This window comes from Pelobates fuscus, chromosome 1 (genome assembly GCF_036172605.1).
Source record: "Pelobates fuscus isolate aPelFus1 chromosome 1, aPelFus1.pri, whole genome shotgun sequence".
In the NCBI taxonomy this organism is placed as follows: Eukaryota; Metazoa; Chordata; class Amphibia; order Anura; family Pelobatidae; genus Pelobates; species Pelobates fuscus.
The window spans coordinates 294,797,486-294,818,016 of record NC_086317.1 but is presented as its reverse complement, the minus strand read 5'-3'; the positions used below and the strand labels follow the sequence as shown (position 1 = coordinate 294,818,016).

At 36.3% G+C, this 20,531-nt stretch overlaps 1 protein-coding gene across 1 annotated transcript in view; it reads left to right on the top strand.

Moving 5' to 3' along the window:
* The window catches only part of PRPS2 (phosphoribosyl pyrophosphate synthetase 2), a 42,287-nt gene extending 22,040 nt beyond the window's left edge, over window positions 1-20,247 (top strand). The window contains exons 2-7 of the mRNA XM_063457810.1: window positions 6,109-6,292; window positions 11,297-11,395; window positions 13,326-13,450; window positions 14,615-14,788; window positions 16,286-16,445; window positions 19,352-20,247. Coding sequence (XP_063313880.1) covers window positions 6,109-6,292; window positions 11,297-11,395; window positions 13,326-13,450; window positions 14,615-14,788; window positions 16,286-16,445; window positions 19,352-19,444 — 835 coding nt within the window. The 3' untranslated portion in view covers window positions 19,445-20,247. The remainder of the gene's footprint in view (window positions 1-6,108; window positions 6,293-11,296; window positions 11,396-13,325; window positions 13,451-14,614; window positions 14,789-16,285; window positions 16,446-19,351) is intronic.
* Window positions 20,248-20,531: the final 284 nt, after the last annotated feature.

Sequence of the window (20,531 nt, the reverse complement as noted above, 5' to 3'; positions counted from 1 at the left end):
CGCACTGTAAATAAATATTCAATTAATATAATATTTTTAGGATCTAATTTTATTTAGAAATTTACCAGTAGCTGCTGCATTTACCACCCTAGTCTTATACTCGCAGTAAATATGTTTTCCCAGTTTTTTGGGGTAAAATTAGGGGCCTCGGCTTCTATTCGGGTCGGCTTATACTCGAGTATATACGGGATATATTAATACATCAAACATCCTGAGGTCATATTAAAGGTAATTAAGTCCAAAGTAAGAGACTGCCATACCAACACCAAAAGAGGGATTCATTATAAATGTATTTTCTTTCTTGTTATATTCTTTCTCCATATTTGCCAGGCCTGTTTTTTGGATTTTTTTCCGTTTTTTTTTCACAGACTATCAGCGTGTGAAATATCAAATTCAAAACACATGAATGTTTTGGAGTCTTTGTTTTATTTATTAACCTAGTAAAGTATACACATATTTTGCAGCGTGAGAGTTCCGAGTGTACTGCACTTTTTTTTTTGTCTACTTATTAAAAACCAAGAAGTAGAAAATAGTGTGCTTAGGAGTGTGGCGCATGCATTTGTGCTAAATTATCCTGTAAACCCCTTTTCATGCAGAAAGAGTTGCAATAGCATAAAAGATACTACAAAAAAAGTGTCACTAAGATAATTTTATTCAAACCATAGTGCGTCCGTATTAAAACATATCAGTTGATAACCCCCTCTCTCTATTTTTTTTAACACCCTTAAGGACAGAGCTTCAGAAGCTTGTCTTTCACTTAATGACAACAGCATTTTTTGCTGTTTGCGTTCAACTGCAATTTGCATTTTACTAATTTATTGCACCGACACATATTATATACAGTTTTTTTAAAGGACAGAAAGGGCTTTAATTTCATGAAACACTAAAATATATGAATGCTTATTTATTATAAAAAATAGAGAAAATGCAAAAAGAAATGACATTTTTTGTGGGTTTATTTTACAGTTTTTGCAATAATAATGTGTGCATAATTAGTGCAGGTTAAGGAAAGTAATGAAAAATACATTCATTTAGTTGTTCTGATTTACAGAATATATAATGTGTCTGGGATTTTAAGTTTTTTTTGGTAGTTACAGGTCACAAAGCACAAGGAGTAAAATAAACTTTTAATGTGGAGCGATTTTTTTTTTAATTTGGTATGTTTGACTTGTAAGCTTCATAGCCATAAAAGAAAACAAAATTGCCACACAAAAGTATATATTTATATAAAGTACACACCACAGGCTATTTACCTAAGGTTGTTTTGACACTTTCTACGTAGCCATTTCACTGCCAACCTCTGCTAAATATTGGAGTGAAATTGTGTTTTTTTTGTGTGCTATTCTTGTACAAAGTTTTATTTTGTGTTCAGTTACATCTGCTGAGTAAAATGACACCCCCATTGTATGTCTTTGGCACTATTTCGTGAAGCTACAGTGCCATATAGGAGACCTGTCCTTTTCAGTATTCACAGTAGAATTTTGAGAGATGGATTTAATGAGCCTATGCTTCCATTTGGGGTATTTATACCAGTTTGACTGTTCAAAAAAAACCACAAAGGCCTACCATTTGTAAAAGTAGACACTCCAGGGTATCTCATAAGGTGCATATTGTGCCTTAACATGCCCCCATTTTTTCACCAATATATGCCAAAGTATGTGATTAAAAAAATAATTGTGTGTTTTTTACATATGGATTGCATTTTTGCTGTGCATTTTGTATATTTCACATGTGCCGCTAAGTCTTCTGAGTAAAAAGACACCCCCAATTGTGTCTTTGGCACTATTTCGTGAAGCTACAGTGCCATATAGGAGACCAAGCCATATCAGTTTTTACCGAACTTTAAATTTTGACGCTGGGCCTATGTGCAATTTCCAAGCATCTTCGCGGGTTTTAAATTCAACTACTCCACAAAGGCATACCATTTCTTAAAGTAGACATCCCATTGTATTTCAAAAGCTATATTTTGAACCTTAGCGTGGGATCATTTTTCCGCTAGCTTGTACCAAGTGTAGTGGTAATAAGTGTTTTCTGCCTTTTTGACACACAAAGTGAGTTTGCATAGTATATTTTGCAAACCTTATGTGTGCTACCATTGTATAATACTTCATATGTTGCTCAGCTATGTCGGCTAAGTACAGCAATACCCCCGTATGTACCTTTGCCAGGTATATGTGGACATCGGAGGGGCACATTTGGGACACAGCCATCCCAGTTTTTTTTCAAACTTTATATTTTTACGCTGTGTCCATGTCCCATTTTAGAGTATCTTACCAGGCTATATAATCGAAATACCCCATAAAGCCATACCATTTCTTAACGTAGACACCCCAGGGTATTTCAAAAGGCATATTTTGAACATTAGCGTGGGATCATTTTTCCGCTAGCTTGTATTTTTTTTACTTTTTTTACGTTTTTAAACTTTTGTTTTGCTTTATTAATTTTTTTTAAACTTTCCTAAACTTTCTTAACTTTTTTTACAGATTTAACATTTTTCTAAGCTTTTTTTTTTTACCGTTAACCCCTAACTAGCAGCAAGCAGCACTAACAGTAAATTCCCCATTTTCCCATAACTCCCACCCACCCAGCTAGCAAAATATATAATTATAAAATATTTAAATTAATTAAATAAATTGAACCCCTTAGGGTTAAAAATAAATAAAAGTTAATCCTCAGTAGATCACAGTATAATACTGTGATCTGTATTTTGATCACTGTAGGCAGTGATCGACTGGGAGGGAAGGGGTTAATTTTTATTTGGACTGGGTAAAGGGGGGGTGGGTTTTTTTGTTTTGTTTTTTTTATGTTATTAAAACTTTTTTTTAGCTTAATTTTTTTTTTAAACTTTTTTTAAAGTTTATTTTAAAACTTTTTTAACGTTAATCCCTAGATAGCCTAACACCAAATCCCCCACTAACTTCCACCCACCCCAGCTAGCTAAATATATAATATTTAAATTAATCAAATAAATGTAACCCCTGAGGGTTTAAAAAAAAAAAAAAAAAGAATTAACCCTCAGGGATAAAAAAAAAAAGAAGAAATCAGATGACAATAAAATGTAATCCCCAATTGATCACTGTAGTCAGTGATCAGTCAGTGATCAGTTGGCAGGGATGGGGTTAATTTTTTATTAAACTGGGCAAAGGGGGGTGGGATTTTAAATAAACTTTTATTTATTTTTTACACAGGGGGCAGGATCAGCACTTTATACTGTACATAAATCATAGTGCCCAGATAATTACTGAAATTGCATTCTCCTAAATTCTATTTATCAACATGTTAAATACTGCTGATGGGCAGTGGAAGATGTTAATGCATGCACAATCCTGCAGATCTGATCATTCTAAAGCAACTTTACATTCAGTTGGATACCTTACATATAATGCTGCAGTCAGTGTTTGCAATAGTTTACCTTTCAAGAGTTAGGGCCTGAGCAGAATGAACATCACAAACCTCTTCCAATCAACTGTTTACTAACAATTTCTAGTTAATCAGTTACTCCATTTAACCCCTTAAGACCGGAGGGCGTACAATTACGCCCTATTTTAAGCGGCTCTAAACGCCGCCGGGCGTAATTGTACGCCCTCCGTTTTTTTCTTACTTACCTGGTTGCCGGCGATCGCGGTTGGGGGGGACTCCCAGGGAGTCCCCTGCAGCACGTCCGCCCTCCAGCAGCCCCCCCGGCCATGTGAGAGTGAGGTCCTTGCAAGGACCTCACAATCACATGGCCGGTATAGCTGGCTCAGACATTGCCAGCAGGGGGACTAACTGTAATGACAGTCCCCCTGCTGGCTGAAAAAAAAAAAAAGGTAAAAAAAGTTAAATCAGTATAAAAAATATTAATTATATACTTAGAATATATATATATATATATATATATATATATATATATATATATATATATATATATATATATATATATACATATACACAAACACACACTGTCTAGGTGTATTTTTCTATTAATATATATATTAATAATTAATATCAAATTACACGTAGACTGATACTGATTAAATATATATAATTATTGTTATATATATATATATATATATATTTATATATAATATAAAAAATATGTAAATACGTAAAAAAATAATTAAAAATGTTATTTCGTTCTAACTGTATTGTGATATTAATATATATATCAAAATACACGTAGAATGAAATGTATATCTATATACATATTTATATACGTATATATCACTATACCTATATATATAAATAAAAATATTGAAAAAAATTGTGTGTGTGTGTATGTATATGTGTGTATATATATATATATATATATATATATATATATATATATATATATATATATATATATATAATTCTACACATATATTTATGTAATATTTTTACATTATTGGGTATCCTAATTAATTACAATTAGCGGGACCTGCCTGACAACCCATGCCGAAAGTATAGGTAATTTAATTTGCTAGCACTATATTTATTTAACCCTATAACTTTCCAAGACACCATAAAACATGTACATGGGGGGTACTGTTTTACTCGGGAGACTTCGCTGAACACAAATATTAGTGTTTCAAAACAGTAAAATATATTACAAGGATGATATCGCCAGTAAAAGTGAAGTTTTTTGCATTTTTCACGCACAAACAGCACTTACACAGACAATATTATTGCTGCAATACTTTTTACTGTTTTGAAACACAAATATTTGTGTTCAGCGAAGTCTCCCGAGTACAACAGTACCCCTCATGTACAGGTTTTATGGTGTTTTCAAAAGTTACAGCGTCAAATATAAGGCTTGTGTTTCATTTTTTTCACATAAAAATTCGCCAGATTGCTTACGTTGCCTTGTGACCCTACGGTAGCCCAAGAATGAAAATTAACCCTATGATGGCATACCAGTTGCAGTGTTTGTGACCAAATGGCTACTAAAAAAGACTGGACATACCCCATTTGCAATACCATGGGTTGTCTACTATTGTAAATGGTATGCCATTATGGGTGTAAATTTATTTCCTGGTGTACATTTGGCTCAGTCCTTAAGGGGTTAAAGGACAAATAAGCGCTGGAACTACAGTCGACAAAATTGATAACCTAATAAATACACGTGCACCCGACTTTTCAGTTTAATGTTTACCTTACATGAGCAGTCTAGCACAGTGTTAGGCAACCTTCATCATCAACTTATTGTGGACTACATCTCCCTTAATGCTATGCTGGCATTATGGCTGTAAGAGGATTATGGGAGATGTAGTCCACAACACATGGAATGACAAAAGCTGTACACCTCTAAAAAATATTTATTTGTTTTGGCACCACATTTAACATGAAGACTTACAATTTTGAAAGTCTTCATATGACAGATGTAAACTTAGCACTTTCTCTCAAATAAAATTTGTCAGACTTCAGGAACACAAGTATTTATACCAGAACTGCTCTTAAGATGTGGTTTTGGTTCTTTGTTTCTTTAAAAACAAACACTGCTTTGGCCATATGGAAAATAGTTTAATGGCACACTGGTTACCTGTTGGCATCATTAATATACTTGGCTGTATTTGAAATAACTAAACTGAGATGCCAGGTCTAGGTTTATCGTGGTAGCTTTCGAAAGCCTGAGAACAAATCCATGTGTTCAAAGCATATCGCATCATACCCAAAAAGACTTGACTGTAATTTCTGCCAAATGTTCTACAACGAAGTACTGCGTTAAGGGATAGAATAATTATGTCAATGTGATATTTCAGTTTTTCTTTTTAATGTATTTGCAAATAATCTCATTCTAGGGGTCTGAGTGTAGATTGATGTGAAGGAAAATAATTTAAACAATTGTAGCATAAAGTGGACAAGAATTTAAGTGGATCTAAATACTTCTGAATGTACTGTATGCGAGTAGGTGGGTTTCGAAGTTACCCGCAGGTTATTGTGCCTATACTTATTTACTTTGTAGGATTCTATTACAGTGGGTTTGTTACTTATGGTAATATTTTAGCCTCTTCCAATTATCTTCTGAGATATTGATGTAGATTGACTGGCAATCCCATCATTAAGCCCCACCTGTGGGAATAGCATATACACATTTCTAGTGCTGTTTGCTGCCTTTTTCTAATCTTGCTCTTTATATTACTCTTGCAGTGTAGAGATTGGTGAAAGTGTAAGAGGTGAAGATGTCTACATCGTACAGAGTGGTTGCGGTGAAATCAATGACAACCTGATGGAGCTGCTTATAATGATTAATGCTTGTAAGATCGCTTCTTCATCCCGGGTAACTGCAGTTATTCCGTGTTTTCCATATGCTCGGCAAGACAAAAAAGATAAGGTAAGCAACTGAGTTGTTCCAAACGTAACTGAAGAGAAGCTAGTTTATGTGTATATTTAAAGTTTAAAAAAAATAAATCCAAATAGGTTATGGTGGAGAAAAATTGTGATTGAAAACCCCTTCCACTTGAAGTCTGTGGATAGTTAATACAATGTTAAACAAAAATCTACACACCAGTCAAGCCATAAGACTTGCGTTTCCCACAGAAATCACAAATCTGCAGTGATGTTACTACCCGCAAAGGGTTAGTTTAACAAAGAATCTAATTTTTGCCTCATTCCATTATAAACATGGATTCCTTTGAGTCTGTGTTTGCTGTATAAAACCGCTTTGAAACAGAACTTAAAAAAAGATGCAAAGCCAGTAAACCACTCACGGACAGCTGTTTCGTTTAAAGTTAGATAGACCTAGTTTGATATGGATAGAGCACACTATGAATATTAAGCTATGTAAAACTATTCTTTCTATTAATTTACAATATTTCCTCTCCATTTGATTCACTGTCATTTGCCTACTGTTACCAGCCTCCCTTTCACTCTGTTGTGAGTGAGACATCATGTAGCTGTGCTTTGCCTAATTCTGAACCATGCATCTCCATCATAGCTCATTCTGCAGTTTTGCAGGCGGGCAGGATTTGAAACCAAACTAGTATCCTGCATCATTTTAGCAAGAGCCACAACTGAGCTGGGATTATTGATGCTAGCATACGATTAGCTCCGTTCTTATTTGCTGCTTACCACCTCCTGATGCTATTCTATTAAAGGTATACTATAGTGCTATAAATACAAACCTGTATTCTTAGCACTATAGCTCCCTTTGCCCGCCCTCCATCCCTCCCCTGACATTGAAAGGGTTGTTAAACCCGTTCTGTACTCGCCTGATTCCAGGGCCAATCTCCCTTGGGCGTGGGTCGGCGCTCTGTCACCAGATGGGGGTGGGCGCTAATGCGCTTGTGTGGCAATGCTTTTCCATGGGGACTTTACTGACGCTGGATGTCCTCATGCAGTGTGTGAGGATGTCCCGTGTCAGGCGAGCAAAACCCGCCTAACATGCAAAAAGTGTCTAAAGTGTTTTCTGACCATCTTAACCCTGCAATATAGTATACTTGTATTCATGTTGTACACAGCACACAAATGTGTATTTTATTGCAGTAACAGCTAACAGAATTATGACATTCACAATTAAAATGCATGCAGAACTTAATATAACAAAATTTCTCACACTATTTTATTCAATGAAAAAAGTAAATTATTGTAGAAAGGGGTATAATGTGAAAGGGGTAAATTATGGTTGAACAGACATTAAGTCAAATTCTAGGTTTTGGTTCAGAACTTGTACAATTGCCTCTTCCCTTAACGGTTTAAAATACATCAGAAACTGTATTAAGTATATTTGCAATTAAATACGGTTCACTATGTCATGAATTGTGTAAGCTGGTTTTATCTCACCAAGCTTTGTAGTTCTATAATGTAAAACCTGTAGTACTACATATTTTGAAGGTTGTTTGTTTCAGCACACACAGGCTTAAAGGGACACTATAGTTACCAGAACAACTACCAGTTGTTCTGGTGTCTACAGCGTATCCCTGCATGCATTTTAATGTAAGTACTGCCTTTACAGAGAAAGAACTGCTACTATAAGTGTAATCTAGGTCAGCAGCACTGATGTGCAGGAAGATGCTGAACACTTGCCATACAGATGTATTGATTCAACGCAGCATTTTGCCGCGCATGCACAATTGCCTCCCAATGCTTTTCCCTCCTCTTCCTATTGTCAAATTTGATCTCATCCAGGGAGGCACAGCAAGACCGGCACGGCACTGATGAAAAGATAAATAAAATAGCTTTTCAAAGGGAGGCAAGGGGTCACCTAAAGAGTGACTGTTGTGTTTTGTTTTTTACAATATGGTGTCAGGAATACATGTTTCTGTTCTGACACTGTAGTGTTCATTGAAGAACATATGCAATACTGTGATGTGCATTACATTGTCCTGTACATTTACCAGATTGGATACATTTGGTTAATAAAGATAAGAGCTGCAGCCTAAATTTACCCAGTGCAAATATAGTGCCCTAAAAAATGATATTGACATACTTAATTTTCATGAAAGTTTCATGAGAGATGTACAGTTTAAAAGACTCCCAAAACCGTCTTTCTTCTTAAAGACTGTTTGACAACAAAGTGAGTTATGGTTCTTGGAATGTCCTATTAGTACTTTGTCTGTGCAATTTAATTGCGTTGCTGGCCCTTTCTGTAAAGTGAAAAGATGCACTCAACTTAGGTAGATAAAGCTGAATGAGAATGTTCGCTTTAGCTATATCAAAATAACTAACTGGAAGGGCAGTCTGGTCATAAAAAGCCAGGTAAGTGTTAAACCATTCAAAACAGTTTGACTACTTACCATGGGATTGCATCAGGGGTCTCCTGACCTAGAATATCTATTTGCAGAATCATCCGAGCACATCAGTTATGTGTTTTTGTTTTTGTATTTTTGTTTTTCCTTTTTCTACAGATTGCATGTATTGCAGATTTCTGTTGGCTAAGTTTTTACAATAGTTTTTTTTTTTTTTTTTTTTACAGTGTAGTACTAACTTTTATATAAAGGTTTTTCTCTAGACATTATCCACAGCATAACAAGATGATGAAACATTTTCAAGGTCCTTTTTACAAGTGTAAACATTGATTTACCAGGGATGTTTTGAACCAATATAGATAACCTCCAACCTGTGGGAACAAAATCTCAAGCAACGTTTGTGTATTTAAATTGTCTGCTATGCGAAGACCAGAAATACAAAGCTATTTTTTTTTGTTGTATCCATTCTTATGAAAGTTATGCAAAACATTAACATTTCAATGACAAACTGGAGTGAGAAAGGGGGGGGGGGGGGTGTACAGATACTGTAGTCTGTAAATAGAACAACCTAAAACCTGTTAATTCATCATATACATAAAATAAACCTATATGTAAATGACCCAAACAAGTAACATAGGGTGAAACCAATCTAAAATAAAGACAGCCTAAAACTCTGTATGAGGTAGACCAGTGCAGAAAAATATATTAAAGTATAGAATATAAATTGAGTATTAATGTTCCAGAATAATAAGAAAAGTCTTTAATCTTGATATAATAAATGGAATCCGTAGTATGTTACCTTTTAACAGTCTCTCTGAAAGGGACACTATAGTCACCTGAACTATAGCTTAATGTAGTTGTTCAGGCGAGTATAATCATTCCCTGCAGGCATTTTCATGTAAACACTGCCTTTTTCAGAGAAAAGGCAGTGTTGGCATTGCCCCTTAGGGACACCTTCAGTGGCCAGTGCAGGTGCTTCCTGGGGTAGTTCTGCACAGTGTGCAGCACTGCCATTCGGCATCTCCACGATCTGCATAGAAACGCTGAACTTTGCTCATAGAGATGCATTGATTCAATGCATCTCTGAGGAGATGCTGACTGACCAACCCGTCGTTTGGCCTCAGCCCTGCCCTGCCCCACCTCCTTGCGATGATGTCAGTAGACATCAACTGCGCTGGAAATGAGGTACGTTTTTTATCACCTTTTCATGGGATTAACGGGGAGGCAAGCCACCTAAATGTGGGGTTTTTAACACTATATGGTCAGGAAAACATGTTTGTGGTCCTGCCCCTCTAGTGTTCCTTTTAGTAACAAAAGGTCCTAGTTTCTTTCAGCAGATTTTGCATAAATAGAGTAATATGAAAAAATCAAAAAGGAGCTAAATCAAAATGCTCTTTTAGGTAAAAAAAAAAAAGAATGTATAAGCAAAATTTATTTAGATACAATAAAGTGTAAGTAAAAACAATTATTCGAATGGTTAATTAACCCCTTAAGGACCAAACTTCTGGAATAAAAGGGAATCATGACATGTCACACACGTCATGTGTCCTTAAGGGGTTAATGCCTTGAGTCCCTTTTTGGTAACCTATTTATTGAATTTTTGCAGGCTATGCATTAATTGCAGGGGAGAAAAAAAAAACCTTCATTCTGTTATTTGTGGTAATCTTTATTCTCCTTTTCTGGCAATAGATTTTTTTTCAGCACCTTGTCTTTCTTAACCCCTTAAGGACACATGACATGTGTGACATGTCATGATTCCCTTTAATTCCAGAAGTTATGTCCTTAAGGGGTTAAAGGAACACTAGGCACCCAGCCCACTTAAGTTTACTAAAGTGGTCTGGGTACATATCCCCACGTCTCTTAACACTACAAAGGTAATTATTGCAGTTTGTTACCTTTCAGGTTTAACTCCCCCTTTAGTGACTCTCTACCAGACAGCCACTAGAGGTGTCCGGGTTGTTAGGCGACTTTTGATGCTTGGCGTCTTTACGCCATGCATGGGACATCCAGCGTCACCCAAAAATCCATAGGAAAGCAGTCTGTCTTGTAATTTTATCCTTTAGTAATATCTAGTAATGTTTAAATTGCAATAAATGTGTTATCTCACGTGATAAAAAATGTCTGTGGACAAGAGTCTTTAGACAGGTTTTCAATACTGAAGCCAGGCAGACCTATTTAGTAATTTAGCATAGTTTGCTAGTATGAAAATAGTCTTTGCTTTGTGTTTTTCCTGCCTTTTTCATTTCCTCCCAAGTCTATATAACATTGTGTGAATAATTGTAGTGGTAGATTTAAGTCTACATGGTATTTGTGATAGTGTGCAGGTTGTTATTTTGGTTCTGTTTATACATTTCTGGCTGAAGGGTATTATAGCCATTAATGACTTTTATGATTATTGGTAGTCTGGGTGCAGGATTAATTTCTGTAGGTTTTTTTTTATTTGCTTATTATTTTTTTTTGTGTTACACAGCCATGTTACTCTGCTTCCATAAACTGCCATGTATAATTTTAGAAGATTAGATAGTAAACATAATTAAACTTCACTTTTAGCTATAGAATATAATAAAAATTAATGTGATTACATTGGGTGTTTGTTTTTTTGTTTTTGTTTTTTTTTTAAATCATTTTTCATTCATTTATTTTCTTTTTAGAGTCGAGCTCCAATATCTGCCAAATTGGTTGCAAACATGCTTTCAGTTGCTGGAGCTGACCACATTATTACCATGGACCTTCATGCTTCTCAGATACAGGTATTTTTATTAAAATTAATCACACATAAATAGCGTGTGTGTGTGTGTTTTCGTTCTGCACCCAGGCACTACATCATAGCAGAAATCAAGAGGGTGATGCACTCAGGATTTAGAAAATTTTGCAGTTTGAGTAAATGAATCATGTTAAAATATAACGAAGATCTATATATACACTGATCAGTCTGCCAAGACAGCTCTGATGTGTCGAGGCATTGACTCAACAAGACCTCCCGACAGTTCGTGTTATCTGGCACCAAGATATTAGCAGAATATCCTTTTAAGTCCTGACATTTGTGAGGTACAATTACCATGAGTCGGATTTTTTTGTACCAGCACATTCCACAGATGCTCAATGGGATTAAGATCTGGAGAATTTGGAAGCTAAGGCAACATCTTGAAGTGATGAAGTCATGTTCCTCAACCCATTCCTGAGCATTTTTTTTCTGCTGAAGTAGGCCACTGCCATCAGGAAACACCATTGCCACGAACAGGTGTACATGGTCTGCAACAATCGCTATGTAAGTGGTACGTGTCAAAGTAACATCCACATAAATGCCAGTACTCCAGGTTTCCCAGCAAAACATTGCCCTGAGCATAACGCTGCCTCTGCTGGACTGCCTTCTTTCCATAGTGCATCCAGCTGTCGTCTCTTTGACCTAGCCATCCATCTGATCTAATAGAAATTTGATTCATCGGACAAGACAACCTTCTTCCATTGCTCCATGGTCCTGTTCTGATGCACACATCCCCATTGGAGGCACTTTATATAGTGGACAGGGGTCATCGTGGGCGCTCTGACTGGTCTGCAGCTATGCAGCCCCATACACAGCAAGCTGCGATTCACTGTGTGTTCTGACACCCTTCTATCATGGTCAGCATAATGTTTTAAGCAATTAGAGTTACAGTAGCTTTTCTGTTTGATTAAACTAGACAGGCTGGCCCACCCTCTGCACATGCATCAGTGAGCCTTAGGCGCCCATGACCCTGACTCCTGTTCACCAGGTGTTCTTCCTTGCACTACTTTTGGTAGGTACGAACCACTGCATTCCAGGAACACCCCACAAGAAATTCTGTTTTGGAGATGCTCTGACCCAGACATCTAGCCATAACTTTGACACTTGTCAAAGTCCCCCAGATCTTTCCTTTTTTCTGTTTCCAGGACATGCAATTCAAGAACTGACCACTTCCTGCCTCATCTGGGAACTTTGGGATACTATTGAAAACATGATCTTTAGAGTTTGTGTGGAAGTGTGACTTCTCAAAGTCCAGCTTGAGATGCTGTTGATGCATCACAGTAAAATGCCTATCTTTTTAAACCATATTTCTGCATGCTTGCTATGTACTTATGTATGTTTATAACAATTTATGATGAACGATCTGTTAAAGAGTTACTCCAAGCATCATAACCACTACAGCCCATTATAGTGCTTATAATGCTTGGAATATTTGGTTTTCTGATTACCTGGCACCTGCCAGGCACTGAACCTTCCTCCATGGTGGCTGAATTACATCCAGCTTCTGCAAAGATACAGAAGATTGGATGCCAATCTCAGCCAGTGAATGCAATCGCACAGAATTAACAACACTTAATGCTGCTGGGTTGACAGGTAGCCTAAATACCTAGTACGTGCAGTGTCGTACTGAAAACTCTGCACATACAGGTTCCTTGCACCATGAGCACTTCAAATCACTCAAGTAATCATTATACTTGGAGTAGGCATTTAATCTTCTGAAAATGTGGGAAATTTACAACGCCTGTCACAAGTGGTAGCTTTCTCTTGGCAATACAGTCTGACTATTTTCCTTGAATCTCTGTAGATGTTGCTACCTGGTTAAGTCTAAGATCTGTGCTCTAACAGTGTGGGGTGTAAGCCATCATTGTATTAACTGTTGCTTCCTATGTTTGTTTTGACTGTTTCTTTTATTACAGGGGTTCTTTGACATTCCCGTAGATAATTTGTATGCTGAACCTGCAGTTCTACAGTGGGTCAGGGAAAATATTCCTGAATGGAAAAACTCAATTATTGTGTCTCCTGATGCTGGTGGAGCTAAAAGGTAGAGTTCATTATTTTTAGGATACTGAAAAAAGAAATTTATAGAGAGAATCCATCTGGAAGGATAGATACATGTGTCAATACACCTGTTCCATTATGTTGAAATAATTGTACAGTATATCATCACTGTGGGTTCTTTAGATTACAATATATTACTCTTGTAAAGGGTATTATTCCCTTCATGTTGAGATAGGAACATGAAGGGAATGCCAGCCCTAGAAAAGCATATCACATATTCAGCTCCTGCACAAAACATGGCACAATAAAGTTTACATTTTGCAAAGTGTGTTTAAAGAAAGGACCATGCTTAGAAGAAAGCAATGTTTTTAAAGCTGATTAGGGGGCAAAACTTGATATATGGTTAAATAACCACTATAGTGCCAGGAAAACATACTTGTTTTCCTGGCACTATAGTGCCCTGAGGGTGCCCCCACCCTCAGGGTCCCCCTCCCGCCGGGCTCTGGAGAGAGGAAGGGGTTAAACACTTACCTTTCTCCAGCGCCGGGCGGGGAGCTTTCCTCCTCCTCTCCTTCTTCCTCGCGATTTCATCAGGTGAATGCTCATTCAGCCGGTCTCATAGGAAAGCATTATCAATGCTTTCCTATGGACGCTGGCGTCTTCTCACTGTGATTTTCACAGTGAGAAGCACACAAGCGCCTCTAGCGGCTGTCAATGAGACAGCCACTAGAGGCACTAGAGGCTAGATTAACCCTCAGTATAAACATAGCAGTTTCTCTGAAACTGCTATGTTTATAAAAAAAAAAAAAAAAGGGTTGATCCTAGATGGACCAGGCACCCAGACCACTTCATTAAGCTGAAGTGGTCTGGCTGCCTATAGTGGTCCTTTAAGGAAAATCTGAAATATGTGCATAAACTGAATGTTTGCGTTAACAGATGATTCATCATCCATAAAGATTTTAGTATTCCTATATGAAAGGGATTCCTTTCACTTCCAGTTTGAGAATTTCAAAAATAACTTTTGGCCACAAGAGGGCACTGTTGCAAAGCGCAAGACTTACAATTTTAATCCATGTCAAAGTGTGATATCACCTCCTATTTCCACTATCTGACTTAATTTGTGTTTGTCGGGCTCACTTGTTTTTAAACCATGCTCTATGTACTAAATACCAAGACTTGTTTAACGATTATGTCTTTATATCTCTAGGGTTACATCAATTGCTGACAGACTTAATGTTGAGTTTGCTCTGATCCACAAGGAACGTAAAAAAGCCAATGAAGTTGACAGAATGGTTTTGGTTGGAGATGTGAAGGATCGTATTGCAATTCTGGTCGATGATATGGCTGATACATGTGGCACCATATGCCATGCTGCTGACAAGTGAGACTGGCTTTCTTGAAAAATAAATTGAATGATTCTTTGTAAAGGCTGTGGGCAAATATAAGTTGTCCGCAAAGAAAATCAGTGTATATACAACATTATGGATAGTGGAATCCTTAAACTGTAAAGTGAAATATATTTAATATGTTTACCCTTTCAAGGGTCATTCTTCCATCTGTGCTCATTTTGACACTTTTGATAGGGTTATTAAAAGGACACTCGAGGCACAATGATTTCTGGTTGCCATTCCTTGCAAGGTTCAAATAACTTTAGTTGCTATCACTCTCATTTTAGTAAATAACCCTGTTACTGTTTAATATATTCAGCACATTAAGATTCAAAAGTGTTGTCATTTGTATTCTTTACTGAATGTAATCATGACTAGTTTTGAAATGTATTCAGTTCGGTTACAAATATTTATATAGTGCCAGCATGTTCCGCAGACAACTAATTCTACACACAAACAACTAATTCTAAGTAGTGTGACATAAAGGAACAGTAGGTAAAGAAAGCTCTATAAGACACTTTTTTATTTTTTAGTAATTAAAAACAAAAACAACACCGTGTGTAAACTTGAAAATGCATGTGACACTCAAATAAATATATATATATATATATATATAATGGTTTTCTTTAGTACATTTGCAAATATGTTTGTGTGTGGCAAGTGTCTCTGAAATTTCATTAAAGGGACACTACAGGCACACAAACCACTTCAGATCACTGAAGTGGTTTGGGTGCAATTTCCCTGTTGCCCTTAGTCCTGCAATGTAAAAACATTGCTATTTTTAGAGAAATACATTGCAGCACTAAGTGCTGGACATTCTAACGGTCTACATGAGGACATCCAGCATCCATTAAATCCCTGTATGAAAGGGTAAGTAAGTAAAGGGTTTTTAACACTTTATTGGCGAGGGAGGGAGCTATAGTGCTAGGAATACATATTCATTGACTTAGCACTATAGTATCTCTTAAATTGTTTGGTACTCTGTTCAGCAGCAGTATCTGAGCCGATGTAAAGTTTCTATAGGTCTTCTCCGTGCATTTACGGTCATTCTCACTGTGGCTCAAAGTTGAAGGGGAATGAAGGTCGGTTGAATTGACTCTCTAATCTTACAAATAGGAATAATTTACTTTAATTTCAATGGAATTTAAATCCAAATAGCAAAATGTAGGCTAAAGTTGTGACCAGAGTTGAATTAGTTTTTTCTCCCCAAATCCACTATGTCAAAAAATTAAAATGCAAATATCAAAACATAGGCAATTTCGACAGTTTGCATTTTAATGAATAGCCCTGTAAGTGTTCATTCCTGTGTACTGCCCTTTTTCATTTGGGAATAAACTATATTTTCTGCACACTGTACGGTTAACCATGCAGTCAGGAAGACTTTTTTGTGAAAATGACAAGTGTGGCTTATGGGTTGGAGTTACATTTTAGAAAGCTGCAAAATGTATATCATTTTTTTACTTTTTTTTTTTTTTTTTCTTCACTTGAAGGTTACTTTCTGCTGGAGCAACAAAAGTTTATGCAATTTTAACTCATGGAATTTTCTCTGGACCTGCCATTTCTCGGATCAATAATGCAGCATTTGAGGCTGTAGTGGTAACTAATACAATTCCACAAGAAGACAAAATGAAAGCTTGCTCAAAGATTCAGGTATCTGTTTTTAACTATTTTTGTTTTGCCACCCAGTTCATGTGTGGTTGTTTAATGAATATCAGTCGTTCAAAAACTATATATATGGATGTACGTAATTAATCTAAATGCCAGTAATAATTAAATGTGAAAATTTCTCATGTCCTGAAGTCCTTATATGGAGTGGAGCAACGCATAGTTTCTCATAGAAACACGATGTGAAGCTCTGTAACTGTAAAAAAATATGTAAAGCATAATGTTCATATTTCCCTAAAATAATTGTCATTGCATTGACTGTTAATTTATTTGATTAGCGAGTAAAGCTACTGAAACGTTGCCTGGTATTTTTCATTTTACTCTAATAATTATCACCACATTCTCTGACCTTTGTCAGAGAATTACATGCAGTAGCTGCATAAACTGTGAAAGTATTTTACAAAGTAATAAAACAAAACAAACAAAAATGCACCAAGTGTATAAGCAAACAAATGCTTGGTGTAATGAGTTGTTTCCAATGGTATAATTAGATGGCCATCTTCCAGTCAATTGTAGAAGACTTCTAAAACAGCTGTAGCTATCTCTAAAATGTTAAAAAAAAAAAAATAGGAATACATAGAGTAATTTGTAGAAAAAAAAAAAGTATACTTGAAATGTTAGAAGAAAACTCACTGAAATGGAACTAGAAGACTTGTAGAGTCAAAACGCATCTGCTCTATTTTCTGTTACATATGGAGGGGCGCGAGCAATGAGAACCATATGTTGAGTTTCATTCCTGCACATTGCTTAAAAGGCGCTTTATCGTGTGTGTGTGTGTGTGTGTGTGTATATATATGTATATATGTGTTTTGTGCTGCCCTAGGCATGACTAAACCTGGGCACCCTCCTTATCTAACTTTGCCGCACCTATTCCTGATTAAGAACTCACCCCTTCCTCTTTAGACTTTTTCTGAGAAACTGCAATAATTAAACTTGCAGGGTTAAGGGGAGTGGGACACTGCACCCAGATCACTTCAATGACCTGAAGTGGTCTCGGTGCCTATAGTGTCCCTTTTAATCACACACTCTGACAGTCACAAACACAGACGTCACTGACAGACAGACTCACTGATTTGACACACACACTCAATGACTAACTGAGACGACACTGACAGACACAGATCTGACACACTCATTGATAGATGTGCACACTGACAGATGCACACGGAGTTCCGACTCTCACTGATTTGACACACTCACAAACACACACACTCATACACTCTAATGCACACACATACACTTACAGACATACACTCACTATTAATATTCTTAAAATACTTTTAAACATGTCCACCCAGCCTCTCTACCTGGAGAGCTGGCGTGGATCTGTCCCTGGGGTCCAGTGCAGCTGCTGGGAGGCGTGTGGCTGTATTGGAATCCGAGGCGGCAAGGGAGCTCTGATCTCCCTCACTGTTTGCTGATTGCCGAGGGAGCTGGAATATGACATATGCTCCTGGCATCAGTAGACGGCCCACGAGGCTCGAGGGAGCAGAGCAGGGAGATCAGAGCTCCCGACTGATCCATGCCAGCTCTCCAGGAAGGGAGTCTCGGTGGAAATGTTTAATGCTGCAGCCCAGCACTGATTCTGCACCAGAGGACAAGCAGATAGCCTCTCCAGGTACTTTTCAGACCTGGGAGTGGACAGTGGAAGGCTGGAAAAGACATTTCAGTTTTAAAATGAATGCGACTGCACAATTGTGCTACCACGTTATTTAAATCCATTTAAAGCAGTGCTCACATTGGGGACCCCAAAGGATCTAAAGATACCTGGATTTCCTTGGTACCAGCAGGGATTTAACCCTTGCTAGTACCTTTACTGCACGGCATTCTTGAATGCCCTGTGCTGCATGGCATAGGCCGTTGTGTGATTAAAGTGTCTGGGGAGCATCTATTGCACCTACTATATTAATTTAAACAAAATTGTTGCTCGTGTTTGCACTCAATTACTAAACGGTGCAGGTATTTAGAGGTATTCCCCCATAAGTAACCTCAACAATATATACAAAACAATAATTAAATACCGCACTCATATGTATTATTACATGTAAGAAAAGTAAGTCTCTATTCGATATGCAAAAAAGTGAAATTTAATGGATTATACACTAAATGTCTAAATTCATATATCTACAAAATATGTACACCATAGCATTCTGATGATCTCCTTCATAAAATTCATCTATGATACAAATATATATCCACACATCCTAGGCTATGTATAGTAATCTACATATTATAACTATATAATGTATAAATAAATTAATATAAATATATAATATATAAATATATTAATTTAAAGCTCCAACATATTTATTTTATACATAAGTATTTAAAAAATTTTTACAGCAATACTTGGGTTCCATAAATAAATTACATATTCATCAATCCATACACCGGGTACTAATTTGTTTATATTAACCTGATAAATTGTAATGCCACACATTTTTTTTCTATTTTGTTCTGCACAATTCTATACTTCCCAACATTTCAGATGGACAAAGAGTGGAACACTTTAATTTTAGTGGTGTGACCAGGGGTGGAGCTGTTCTAAAAAAAATAAATTGAATGCTAATAGCAATTTAGGCAACAAATATGTAAATTGGAACAATGTATATTATTTACACAGACTAATTTCTAAATACATTTATTGTAGTTTAACAACCTGTTACTGCGTGTATTATTACTGTGGAGCTCTGTTCTAAATTCACACACCAAAAGCTGAGGTCCTAGAAAAGAATATTTGGATAGAAAAGAGGGAATTGGGTCTAAAAGATGCATACTTGAGAAGTTTGCATTTCTACAGTTCTTCAGAATTTTAATACAGTAAAATGAAATAGATCTCTTTTGTGTACCTAACTAGACTGTTTTTTTTTTTTTTTTCTTTCTTTTTGAAGGTAATCGACATTTCTATGATTTTGGCAGAGGCAATTCGAAGGACGCATAATGGAGAATCTGTGTCATACCTGTTCAGCCATGTCCCCTTATAAAATTCTTCCTTCCTTCCTGCATGCAGCAGCCCTCATTTGTTTCCTTTTTAAAGCAAAGTTAACCAAAAGCCGGATAGTTAATGCCTATTTAGCAGTTTCAACATTTTTACTCTCTCTCTTTTTGGAAGAATTCAGTCTAGCAAGAAGTAAAGTAGTATTCTGAACGCATTCTTTGGAAGTGTTGAACACAGCTTGGATTTCAAACTGGCCATACATTGTATTTCTATTTAATAAAGGCTATATGGACATTTTGGATAAAGTTATGCCCGTGTACTTGCACAAGATGATTTATCGGTGAATCAATCTCACCGAGTAGGTCTGACATTTTGAATGTTACCTTTTCCAGCGAAAGGCTTGGGGTTGTATGGGAAGGGTGGGACATGATAGTGGGAGAGATTCAAATTCAGAATTTTTTTATGCAGTTTAAATCTTTAATAATGCTAGCAGATGTATTCTGTATACTGTCAATAGATTATGGGCTAGTTTACTTTGTTCATTTAGGATGTTGTACATCAGCACGCTGACATAGCACTATAACAACGTTTCCATTTGTATTTTATTTTTCATTGTTTCTGTTATGACATGTTGTTGAACTGGAAATGTTTTCAATATGGCATTTTGTGCATAACACCAGCTTTTTTCTGATTCATTTATTACAAATATTAATACTCCCCTCAAACTATAAATCTCAACTTTGTATCCAATTTGAAATGGCAATGGAGCAATGTGTAGCATACTCCAGTAGGTGTAAAATAGCAATGCAGCATTTTTTTTGAACACCTTAATAAACTGGATTAAAAATGTATTGTACCAAAGTTCATTTAAAATCCGCACAATGCATTTGATTTTCTATAATGGTCAACTTTTTTTTTTTGTTTTGTTTGTGGTTTTTTTTTTTTTTTTTTTTTTTTTTTTTACTTTTTGGGGGGGAACGAGAGGTAGGAAAGGTAGGAGTTCTTCTTGGGGTTTTTGTTTTTTTTTGTTTGTTTTTTTTAATCCTCCTTCCTTTCCAAAATGGGTCTCTGTTGCTGTTCATTTGAAGAAAAATATTATTTTTGCTTAAACATCAATAAATTGTAAGAGTTTT